Genomic DNA, 12,500 nt, shown 5'->3' with positions numbered 1-12,500 from the left:
TCACTGGGCTCAGTTTGACTGATTTGCATCTTTTGTCTTCCGTACTGCTAGTTACCTCACAACAGGGACGATGAAATTAGGTGTATAGACAGCTTGGAACATATTTACTGTTCACCTCCAGTCTCCTTCACTCAGAGCCTCAGTGCTCACCAGTAGGACAGTCTGTTGCTGCCGTCTGTGTATGTTCCACATGCGATGAGATGTTATTGGGCTGAAGTGTGATTCCTGACTCACACGGAGACACAACATGTGAACTCCAAATGTACCGGACCAGTTGAAGTTTGAAGTTAGATGTCAGCCACGCATCCGGCTTTGTTTGGCCCTCTGCTGTGGAACTCTGAAACCCAAAGATCCTGCAAACCAACAGTTTATACACCATGTCTCTGTATCAAATGCCCACTCATAATCTTGATTACTGAGGTTTGGCTATGGTGGCCAAAACATTCAGTGGCCCCCAACAACTCGACAATGGATGTTGAAATTGTATGGAAATAATTCCCTCCATTTGAAATTGGATTAGCGTTTGAGCTAACGTTTGTGTTTCACTTGTTTAGTGAGACCTCCATGCTTTCTGATGCAGAGGCAAAAAGTCAGCAGCCAATTTAGCAGCATAGTTCAGTCAGAGAATGAAACATCCTGTCAGATACACCGGGATGGATGGATGGATACAAGGAAGAGAAGAGAAGAGAATCGGCCCCCCAACCTTAACCCTTTTTTGAACTACAAACTAACTGAAACTGTGATTATAGCTGCAGTGCTATATAGCTAAAGTGGATCTTTCCTCTTGAGGAGGGTCACAATCAAATCCAATCAAATCTTCATTATTTCAGTGTGGGACTGATATGTTGCATATTCCTAAATAGTGCATTTAATCAAATGACCACTTAGCAGATCTGAGGCCAGGTGGTATTGCAGCATAAGAATACCATCACACTGCACAGACAGGGAGGAACGCAGAGTGAACGGGGGCCCAGCAGCTTATTTCGTCCCTTGGGGCCCCCTAGCAGATTAATCCGGCCCTGATGGTAACCTTTGATGCTGGACAGACCTTTTCCAGTCATTATATCTGCTATAGTTTTATTAGGAGTATGAACTAGCACGTTTAGGTCCCAAATTTCTGTGAATATAAAAATACAGCAGCAGACACTTCCTGTTTTAAAGAACATGGATCTGATAGAAAAACTGGCATATTTCAAGAGTGTTTATTGTTATTGAAATGCTTTCAAAGGAGGTGAAAGTCACGTTGTCTGGAGCAGACGTTGGGACTGTTTGGTGAACTGGGGCATTCACGGCTCTGTCACCATGATCGATTAAGTGAAACCAATTGACAGACTGCGTGGTAAATGGGGGCTGCTACTTTCATGTGCCTCACACAGACTCTTTTCTTTTTTGGCATTTGTGAAGGCGAGCCTGATCTAACTGATAAATACAAAAACAAGCAACCGGCCTATCACATGATAGGGAGGCTGCAGGACAGTGCATGTCAGCGGAGGACATGTTGGACAGATGGAAGTCTAGTGTCGGCACAAACTCATCTCTGAGTATCTGAGGTTGTGTAATTAGCAGATGTCTTAAAAACACCTGAGGCTGTTTTCATGATTGAAAATGATATTGTTCTGTCTGAAAATACCATTTTACTACACAGTAACCAACAAACTTCTGCTTGTGTATTTCTTATTTTTTCTTTTTATTTATTTTACATGACTCAAGACCATGATCACATGGTTTGGAGCACAAACTAATGTTGATGCGGCAGTAGTAGTAGAAGTAGTGGAAATAGTAGTAGTAGTAGTAGAAGTAGTGGAAATAGTAGTAGTAGAAGTAGAAGTAGTAGTGGAAATAGTAGTAGTAGTAGTAGAAGTAGTGGAAATAGTAGTAGTGAAAGTAGTTGAAGTAGTGGAAATAGTAGTAGTAGAAGTAGAAGTAGTAGTGGAAATAGTAGTAGTAGAAGTAGAAGTAGTAGTAGTAGAAGTAGTAGTAGTAGAAGTAGTAGTGGTAGATCTCTCAAAACTGAAACTATTTTATCAATTACAAGTCATACTTGAACTCTGTCAGGAATCATCTACATCAGCGGTTCTCAGCCTTTCTGGCTTGTGACCCTTTAAACTGAAACAAAGTTGTGACCCATTGTCAGCAGTTACATGTAATATGGGTTATGGCACAAAGAGGTCCGGGGTGTAAGCACAATGCATATACCACCTAGAATTTTAAAATAGTAGTAGTGTAATGGTAGTGGTAATATTAATATTAATAAAGTAATAATAATAGGAATGATAGTAATAACAATAATGACAATAATAACAACAAGGCCAATAACAACTGTAGTAGCAGTTGTCGAGCAGGAACACGGGGGCAGCAGGTGGCCCACAACCACAGATCCAGACTCTGCAGGAACACAGGGGCAGCAGGTGGCCCACAACCACAGATCCAGACTCTGTAGGAACACGGGGGCAGCAGGTGGCCCACAACCACAGATCCAGACTCTGCAGGAACACGGGGGTAGCAGGTGGCCCACAACCACAGATCCAGACTCTGCAGGAACACGGGGGCAGCAGGTGGCCCACAACCACAGATCCAGACTCTGCAGCTCCGGAGGCAGAAATACCTGCTGAAACCGACAGAAGGAGAGAGACGAGAAAGCACAGAACTACGGGAGAGAGAAGATGCTGAGTTAGTAACATGCAGTAATGGGATAAAAATGCATATAGATGGAGAGGAGGAGAGAGGAAAGAGGTGCATCATGGGAAGTCTCCTGGCAGTCTAGGCCTATAGCAGCATAACTAAGGGATGGTTCAGGACTCATCCGAGCCAGCCCTAACTATAAGCTTTATCAAAGAGCAAAGTCTTAAGCCTACTCTTAAATGTGGAGATGGTGTCTGCCTCCCGAACCCAAACTGGGACCTGGTTCCACAGGAGAGGAGCTTGATAACTGAAGGCTCTGGCTCCTGGTCTACTTTTGGAGACTCTAGGAACCACAAATAACCCTTCATCCTGGGAGCGCAGTGTTCTAGTCGGGTAATAAGGTATTGTGAGATCTTTAAGATACGATGGTGCCTGACCATTACGAGCTTTGTAGGTGAGGAGAAGGATTTTAAATTCTGTTCTGGATTTTACAGGGAGCCAGTGCAGAGAAGCTAATATTGGAGAAATATGATCTCTTTTCCTAGTTCTTGTCAGTACACGTGCAGCAGCATTCTGGATCAACTGGAGAGTCTTAAGGGACTTATTCAGGAAGCCTGATGATAAGGAATTGCAGTAGTCCAACCTAGAAGTAATAAATGCATGGACTAGTTTTTCGGCATCATTTTGAGACAGGATGGGCCTGATTTTTGCAATGTTGTGTTGGTGAAAGAAGGCAGACCTTGAAGTTTGTTTCATGTGGTAGTTAAAGGATAAATCCTGATCAAAGATAACTCTGCGGTCCCTCATGGTGCTACTGGAGGCCAGGGCAATGCCATCTAGAGTAACTATATCTTTAGATAATGTGTTTCTGAGGTGTTTGGGGCCAAATACAATAACTTCACTTTTGTCAGAGTTTAACATCAGAAAATTGCAGGTCATCCAGGTCTTTATGTCCTTAAGGCATGCTTGAAGTTTAGTTAACTGGTTAGTTTCATCTGGCTTGATCGATAGATATAATTGGGTATCATCGGCATAGCAATGAAAGTTTATGGAGTGCTTCCTAATAATACTGCCTAGAGGAAGCATATATAAGGTGAATAGAATCGGTTCAAGCACAGAACCTTGTGGAACTCCGTGACTAACTTTGGCGTGCATGGAGGACTCACCATTAACATGTACAAACTGAGATCAATCTGATAGATAGGATTTAAACCAGCTTAGCGCGGCTCCTTTAATGCCACATGTCACACAACTGATTGGTGACTGCTTTCTCAAGGATCTTAGACAGAAAGGGAAGGTTAGATATAGGTCTATAGTTGGCTAAAACCCCTGGATCAAGAGTGGGCTTTTAAGAAGAGGTTTAATTACAGCTACTTTAAAGGACTGTGGTATATAGCCTGTTAATAAAGACGGATTGATCATATCCACTAAAGAGGTGCTAACTAAGGGTAAAACTTCTTTAAGCAGCCTAGTTGGAATGGGGTCTAAGAGAGAGGTTGATGACTTAGATGAAGAGATCGATGAAGAAGGTTGATAGGAGCAAAGCAGTCTAAATATATATCAGGCTCTACAGCTGTTTCTAAGGTTCTTGTGTTTGAAGATAAATCGGTACCGGTTGAAGGCAGGACGTGATTAATTTTTTCTCTAATAGTTAAAATTTTATTATTAAAGAAGCTCATGAAGTGGTTGCTACTGAGGGCTATAGGAATACGTGGTTCAATAGAGCTGTGACTCTGTCAGCCTGGCTACAGTGCTGAAAAGAAACCTGGGGTTGTTCTTATTTTCCTCTATTAATGATGAGCAGTAAGCTGCTCTGGCATTACGGAGGGCCTTCCTATATGTTTTAAGACTATCTTGCCAGAGTAAACGAGATTCTTCCAGGTTGTTGGAACGCCATTTCCTTTCAAGTTTTCATGATGTTTGCTTTTATTTGTGGGTTTGGGGGTTATACCATGGAGTGAACCTTCTTTGTTTTATTATCTTCTTTTTTAGAGGAGCGATAGAATCGAGTGTCGTTCGCAGTGAGTCTGCAGCGCTATCAACTAGATGGTCAATTTGGGAGGGACTGTGATTTGCATAGGAGTCCTCTGTTATATGGAGACATAGCACCGAATTAAATGCAGATGGAAGTGCTTCCTTAAATTTAGCTACAGCACTATCAGATAGACATCTAGAGTAGAGGTTTTTGCCTAATGGTGTGTAGTCCAGTAATAGGACTTCAAAAGTTTTTAAATAATGGTCTGATGATGAAGGATTCTGTGGAAAGACTATTAAATGTTAAATTTCAATGCCATATACCAGAACAAGGTCGAGGGTGTCGTTAAAACAGTGAGTGGGTTTATGTACCCTCTGACAAAAGCCAATTGAATCTAATAATGAGATAAACGCAGTACTAAGGCTATCATTTTCCAACGTCCACATGAATATTGAAATCACCTACAATAAACACTTTATCTGTTTTAGGGACTAAACTTGATTAAAAATTCAGAATAAGGACCAGGAGCGCGGTACACTATAACAAATAGAATTGGCTGTCGTGTTTTCCAGGTCGGGTGTGAAAGAACAAGGCTTTCGAATGAGTTATAATTTAGTTTAGGTTTAGGATTGATTAATAGGCTTGAGTTGAAGATGGCTGCAACTCCACCTCCTCGGTGTCACAGCCTGTCATGTCCTCACCAGCCCGTAATCACCCACACCTGCTCCTAATTACACTCCTGCCCTCAATCAGCCCCAATCACACCCAGGATAAAACCCCTCCCCTCTCCACACTCGTTTGTGTATAGGACTCCATATACCCGGTAACTACAGTGCTTTTTCTAATCGTTCCAGTGTTTCTCCAGTCCTCCGTGGTTTCTCCAGTCTCCTGTGTCGTCTGACATGACACTGACGTGCCGGTGCCTCGAGGAATGTGAGCATTAATATGACTGGGCGGAGTGGATTCATTTAGGTTAACGTATTCTTCATGACCCAGAAAGGTTTCAGTAAGACAGAATAAGTCAATATGATACTCTGATATTAAATCGTTCACTAGTACAGCTTTAGATGACAGAGATCTGATGTTTAAGAGTCCACATTTAATTCTCCTGTTTTGTTGTGCTATTTCAGCATATTTGTTTAGGTTTTTATTTATAACTCCTCTTCTGTTAACAGTCACCAAGGAGTTTTGGGTGGGAAACCGCTCTGGAAGCACAAAGAAGCGTGTAGGACTGCAACTTTTGGTCCACTAATCAACTCAGTCAGATTTCTGGATATGAGAGCTGCTCCGTCCAAAGTGGGATGGATGCCGTCTCTCCTAATCAGACCAGGTCTTCCCCAAAACGTCTGCCAATTATCTACAAAGCCCACATCGTTTGCTGGACACCACCTCGACAGCCAGCGGCGGCATGAAGACATGCGGCTAAACATGTCATCACTGGTCTGGTTTGGCAGGGGCCCAGAGAAAACTACAGGGTCCGACATTGTCTTTGCATATGTACACACCGACTCAACATTAACTTTAGTGACCTTCGATTGGCGTAATCCGGAGTCGTTTCCACCGACGTGAATAACAATCTTACTGTATTTACGTTTATCCTTAGCCAGCAGTTTTAAATAGGAAATACAGGAATACATCTGATTATAATATAGCCTAGTATTTTATTTATCCTGAGGGAAATTGTTGTGCAGCAGTTGCAGTATAAAGCAGGAACGAGTGCAATATATAGAGTACAAATATAACAAATAAACAGAATATACGAATAAAGATTATCAGTGAGGTACAAAAACCAAATGCCGGAAACGTAATAAGTTAACGGTAAGTATCATAAATATAAATAAAAACTGGTTAACGGTAAGGTGCAAATCCAAAATAAACACAATGCCAAAAATGTAAACGGTGGAGTTTGAGTGAGAAAACAATTAATACATTTTGAAAGTTTTGGTCATTGAATGCATTTTGTATCAAAACTAAGAAAATAGAAATGATCTTGCAGCCTGTCTTGTTTAAGAGTAACTGACTTATATTGTTAAAGGAAAAGACAAGAAGTTTACTCGTTCGAATGAATCAGACACTGATGTTTCTTGTGTTGTTGCTTTGGGAGGGGGAATGTGTTCCTGTACATGTTCTATAACAAATGTGACATGTACTAGAACATGTACTGTACATGTGATTAAGAATATTCTTAATTTCTTTCTTGTGCAGCAGGCTTTAATGTTAATGTAAAGGTGCTGTGATATTCACATGGGGATAATGTGATCATTCATACTAACTGTATAATTGGGCATAGCGTTGTCACGTGTACATTATCAATTACACAATTCACAGATGATGTGAAAAAAATAATTCTATTATTTTATGGCTGTTTAATCACTGGGGTGCATTTTTTGTTTTCAGTTTTTATTGATTTTAACTTAAAGGTTAATGGTGTGAGTTGCAGAGTTTTGGAGATATCGGCCGTATAGATGTCTGCCTTTATTGGATGGATAAACAGCTCTACAGGTAAGAGGAGAAATGTGTATTTTTGATTTTGGGGTGAACTGTCCCTTTAAGACCAAAATAAAGCTACATCCATCAAACAATCTTATTTGAGCTTTTTAGGAAGACTGGGGAAAGAAAACACAGACAAACAGCTTCAAACGTTTTATTATATGAATCTACGCAAAGCAAAGTCACAAAACACAAAAATAAAAACATTAAAATTTAAAATGGAACATCGTTACCCCTGAAAAGTTGGTGCCCACCCTTCTCTGCTCTTAACCTCATTACCTCTGTGCTTTTCTAACTGGTTGTGTGGATCTTTCAGGTTATGACTTGATTTTAAGAGGAGTTTATCCCTTAATCACATAATTACTTCAAAATGCTTATCAAACTTTTGACTGAATCATCTTGATGATGAGCTTGTCTGCTCCGTATGGATTCATGTGAGAAAGAGAGAGCAGATTTAATTTTCTGCTGAGAGGTTTTATTTTAAAAATGTGACAAATAATCATAACTAAATGTCAGGTCTTAAAATAGCATAACTCAGGTGTGTGTGTGTGTGTGTTGGGCAGGAAGTTAAAAGCAGGTGTATGAGATGTGATGCCCTGGTGTGTAGCAGGTCAGTGTGTATGTACAGTATTGTGTGTGTGCTCTGCATTATGTTGTAACATGCCTGTTATTGTGTTCACTCAGTGGACGCTGATTTCATTTAACATGTTGGCTTTCTTGCACCAGTGGACAAACTGACAGAAAATCTTTATTGTATTGTGATACGTCACCGTTTCCAGTGTGTAATTATATTTCTAGGTGTTTCTGTTTTGTGATTTATTATAAGACATTTCTGTTATTTGCACCACCTCTTACTGTACTGCATTTTATTAGGGTAATATTAATAATATGTAATATTTATTTTGTCCTCTCCTGCATTTCATCAGAAAGCAGAGTTAAATTGATATATGCAGTAGATTTAGTGGGGGAGTGGTGCTGCAACGATGAAGTCGCAAGATTTCTTTCTTCCAAAACAAACAAACAACAACCCTAAAACTAAGTGAATGTTGTTTATATACTTCTGTGTTCTTCTTATATACGCACACAACATTGCATTTATATACATTGATATCAATCTAGCAAATAACACATTATGATATAGTCTAACAAAAGATATCTGTGTAAACAGCTGTAATGCTCTAACGCTTCATGATACGTGATGCTATATTTGCCTTTTGGCTTCAAAGGCCGCTGTCCTTTGCTGCCACATCTATCATAATAACACCTTGTCAAGTGAGTCAAAACGAACATGTGATTTACTTCAAGCCTGCAGAGGTGGTGCAGTAGTTTTTCAGTGCAGCGCTGAGTAGTGTCTGCAGATCTACCTGCCAGTGTGCGAGCCTCGGGCCTACTTTCCCTGAATAATGTTCTCCACTGCTGTATTATTGTGCTGTTGTAATATTGTATTACATATATTCTGTATACATACTTACATGTCTCTGACCTACTTTACATTACATTTTCTATATATTTTTTATCATTTACAATGTCCATATTCACAATTTGTTCTGTATTTTCACGCCACACATAGCTCCAGATTTCATATCCACTTACTTACAGTTACTGTAATTAGCTTTTGCTCTTTGTTTTTCTTCTTTTCTTTTCATTTGCTCTTTAAAATATTTTTTAATGTCTGTGTATTGTCTACATTATATTACACTTTAAGCCTATATGTGTTTTCTCTTGAAGCTCCACCAATGGGAGGGATGGTAACACCTGTTTCTAGCCTAAAAGACAAAAGTCTGCTGCGCAGTCAGAACTGAAGGACCTTTAAAAATCAACTCTTCTCTTCTTTCAGTTCGCTTCTGGAAACGGACAGAAATGAGTTTCTGAAGTCACTAAGTGTTGATTAGATTTCACTGTATTAATGTTTGCTGCTGTGTGATGTTGCATTATTGTAAGGTGTTTCAGTTTGCCATTATATTATGTGACACATAGCAGAGGGTTGCGTTACACTGGACAGGTGTTTCCGTTTTTGTGTCCACCCCTGTAACGTGCAGGCAGATGTGCTGCTGTGGAGGCTGTGTGTGTGTGTGTGTGTGTGTGTGTGTGTGTGTGCAGCGTTATCCCTTCTCTCCCATTGGCTGCTGAAACTTGTTGGAGCTTTTCCCTCTCGAATAAGAGAAAGCTCCAAGAACCTATCGGCGCTCGCGACCCGTCCCCCTTCTCGAGCCCGCCTGGTCCAGACCTGTCCGGGATCCCGTTGAAGGAGTCCAGCCTTCACACCGGTTAAATAAGCTCATGCTGGAGACAGAGCAGTTGTCTGTAGTGAACACATGCACAGTGTAAGGACTCCCTGCGCCCTCAGCCTGCTCCAGCAGCGTCTCAGATCGATATTTAAGACCTGTCAGACTAGACCAGCGAGTCTAGTCCTCCCTTGAACTGGACATCTAGAGACGTGTACGTCTTTTTTGCTTTTCTTTTCGTTTTTCTATCTTGTTTTTTTTAATGGTACAATGTCGTCTTTGCCAGGAACGGTCCCGCGGATGATGCGCCCGGCTCCCGGACAGAACTACCCCCGCACCGGATTCCCCCTGGAAGGTAGGCTTCAGTCGGCTCCAGCCCGCTGGGCCTTGAGACTCCCAGACTGCAAACTTGAGAGCTGGATTTGAAACTGAAAACACGCTCAGTTAAAATAGCCACGGCCTTCAGGCTGCAGGCCCACACGACTTTAGTCCACACTGTAACCGGTTCCCATGACGGACTCGCACTAAAACTACTTCTCACATATTAAAATGTTAAAACTGTAGACTAATAATATTTTAGAGCCTAATTTTAACTTACTAGGCTAAATATCAAAGGTCATGGGCTCCTGTGCACTTAATTTATTAATCATCCAAAGAAAATGTGCAAGAGTCTAAAAGTGTCCTGCGCCTGGAAGCCGGGCGCAGACACAGCAGCAGCGGCGGACCGCGGCGGGGCGGCGGATCACGCGCTCCTCCGCATATGTTTCTCCTTCCGTCATATGTTTCTGCACACATTAATATGTTTCTGCACACATTAATATGTTTCTGCACACATTAATATGTTTCTGCATACATTAATATGTTTCTGCACACATTAATATGTTTCTGCACACATTAATATGTTTCTGCATACATTAATATGTTTCTGCACACATTAATATGTTTCTGCACACATTAATTTCTGCATACATTAATATGTTTCTGCACATTAATATGTTTCTGCACACATTAATATGTTTCTGCACACATTAATATGTTTCTGCACACATTAATATGTTTCTGCATTAATATGTTTCTGCACACATTAATATGTTTCTGCATACATTAATATGTTTCTGCATTAATATGTTTCTGCACACATTAATATGTTTCTGCACACATTAATATGTTTCTGCATTAATATGTTTCTGCACACATTAATATGTTTCTGCATACATTAATATGTTTCTGCACACATTAATATGTTTCTGCACACATTAATATGTTTCTGCATTAATATGTTTCTGCACACATTAATATGTTTCTGCACACATTAATATGTTTCTGCATTAATATGTTTCTGCATTAATATGTTTCTGCACACATTAATATGTTTCTGCATTAATATGTTTCTGCATTAATATGTTTCTGCACACATTAATATGTTTCTGCATTAATATGTTTCTGCACACATTAATATGTTTCTGCATTAATATGTTTCTGCACACATTAATATGTTTCTGCACACATTAATATGTTTCTGCATTAATATGTTTCTGCACACATTAATATGTTTCTGCATTAATATGTTTCTGCATTAATATGTTTCTGCACACATTAATATGTTTCTGCACACATTAATATGTTTCTGCATTAATATGTTTCTGCACACATTAATATGTTTCTGCATTAATATGTTTCTGCATACATATGTTTCTGCACACATTAATATGTTTCGGCCTACATGAATATGTTTCCGGGAGTGTTTCCGCCGCTTGTGATGAAATGTTAAGCGTGACCTTGTGTCGTCCACAGTGTCCACTCCTCTGGGCCAGGGACGAGTCAACCAGCTCGGAGGAGTCTTCATTAACGGCCGGCCGCTGCCCAACCACATCCGACACAAGATAGTGGAGATGGCCCACCACGGGATCCGGCCCTGCGTCATCTCCAGACAGCTGCGCGTGTCTCACGGCTGCGTCTCCAAGATCCTCTGCCGCTACCAGGAAACCGGGTCCATCCGGCCCGGAGCGATAGGAGGCAGCAAGCCCAGGGTGAGAGGAACCGGCCTTAAAAACAGTACAAAAAGAAGAAATGATAAATTTTGAGATTTGTAATTAGTGTCGGCTATTTAGGCCTATTTACAGCCTGACGGCAGTTTATATTTAATGCTGTTTGATTATTATTATTATTGTTGTTGTTATTGTTATTATTCTTACACGCTGACGGCCTTAAACAGCCGCCTGAGCTCATCACACTGCGTCCCACCTGCAGCAGGTAGCCACGCCGGACGTGGAGAAGCGGATAGAGGAGTACAAGCGGGACAACCCCGGCATGTTCAGCTGGGAGATCCGGGATAAGCTGCTGAAGGACGGGGTGTGCGACAGAAGCACAGTCCCTTCAGGTGAGGCCTCCTCCGGTAAGCCGCATTTAATTACATTCTTCATTCTGCGCTTTTCCCATTCACATGAACGAAAACAGTGTTGAACATTAAGGCCAAGGCTGGCACTGCGAGGGGAACCAAGGTCATTATTTGCTATGTAATTACTATTATTATTGTTATTATTAGTTATTATTATTATTAGATATGATTATTATAATTATTACTGTTATTATTATTACTGTCATTATTATTATTATTATTATTATTACTGATATGATTATTATAATTATTACTGTTATTATTATTACTGTTATTATTATTATTACTGATATGATTGTTATTATTACTGTTATTATCATTGTTATTATTACTGTTATATTATTATTATTACTGTCATTGATATTATTATTATTATTATAATTACTGTCATTATTGTTATTATTATTTTTATTATTATTATTATTATTATAATTATTATTATTATTATTATTATTATGTTTACTGAAGCTGCCTTTATGTTCGCAGTGAGTTCCATCAGCCGCGTTCTTCGAGCTCGATTTGGAAAAAAGGATGATGAGGAGGAGTGTGACAAAAAGGATGAAGACGGAGAAAAGAGAACCAAACACAGCATCGACGGGATCCTCGGAGACAAAGGTAGGCCAGAGGACGCGGAGCCCGGCCTCAGAGCGGGCACAGACCGCGGGGACAGCCGCTGCTTGGACGACTGTCTGCCGATGAATTGTCTACAAATTGGGCCTAAATGGGCGTTTTGTCGCTGCGGGTTCCGCTCCTGTAAGCTGGTCTCCCAGCAGACACAGGAGCCGCTTAA

General features: G+C 40.5%; 1 protein-coding gene across 6 annotated transcripts in view; it reads left to right on the top strand.

Moving 5' to 3' along the window:
- The first annotated feature begins 7,047 nt into the window (after nt 1–7,047).
- The window catches only part of LOC122883264 (paired box protein Pax-7-like), a 74,032-nt gene continuing 68,579 nt past the window's right edge, over nt 7,048–12,500 (top strand). Inside the window, exons 1-5 of one of the 6 annotated variants that reach the window (XM_044211673.1) lie at nt 7,048–7,099; nt 9,599–9,667; nt 11,107–11,342; nt 11,563–11,692; nt 12,197–12,325. In XM_044211673.1, coding sequence (XP_044067608.1) covers nt 7,063–7,099; nt 9,599–9,667; nt 11,107–11,342; nt 11,563–11,692; nt 12,197–12,325 — 601 coding nt within the window. In that variant the 5' untranslated portion in view covers nt 7,048–7,062. Of the gene's footprint in view, nt 7,100–9,179; nt 9,668–11,106; nt 11,343–11,562; nt 11,708–12,196; nt 12,326–12,500 lie in introns of those variants that run through there. The other 5 variants (XM_044211678.1, XM_044211679.1, XM_044211676.1 and 2 more) reach the window with 5 other exon arrangements.

Source organism: Siniperca chuatsi, linkage group LG10, assembly GCF_020085105.1.
Source record: "Siniperca chuatsi isolate FFG_IHB_CAS linkage group LG10, ASM2008510v1, whole genome shotgun sequence".
NCBI classification, from domain to species: domain Eukaryota; kingdom Metazoa; phylum Chordata; class Actinopteri; order Centrarchiformes; family Sinipercidae; genus Siniperca; species Siniperca chuatsi.
The sequence above is the reverse complement of the archived record's forward strand: the minus strand, read 5'-3'. Positions and strand labels throughout refer to the sequence as shown.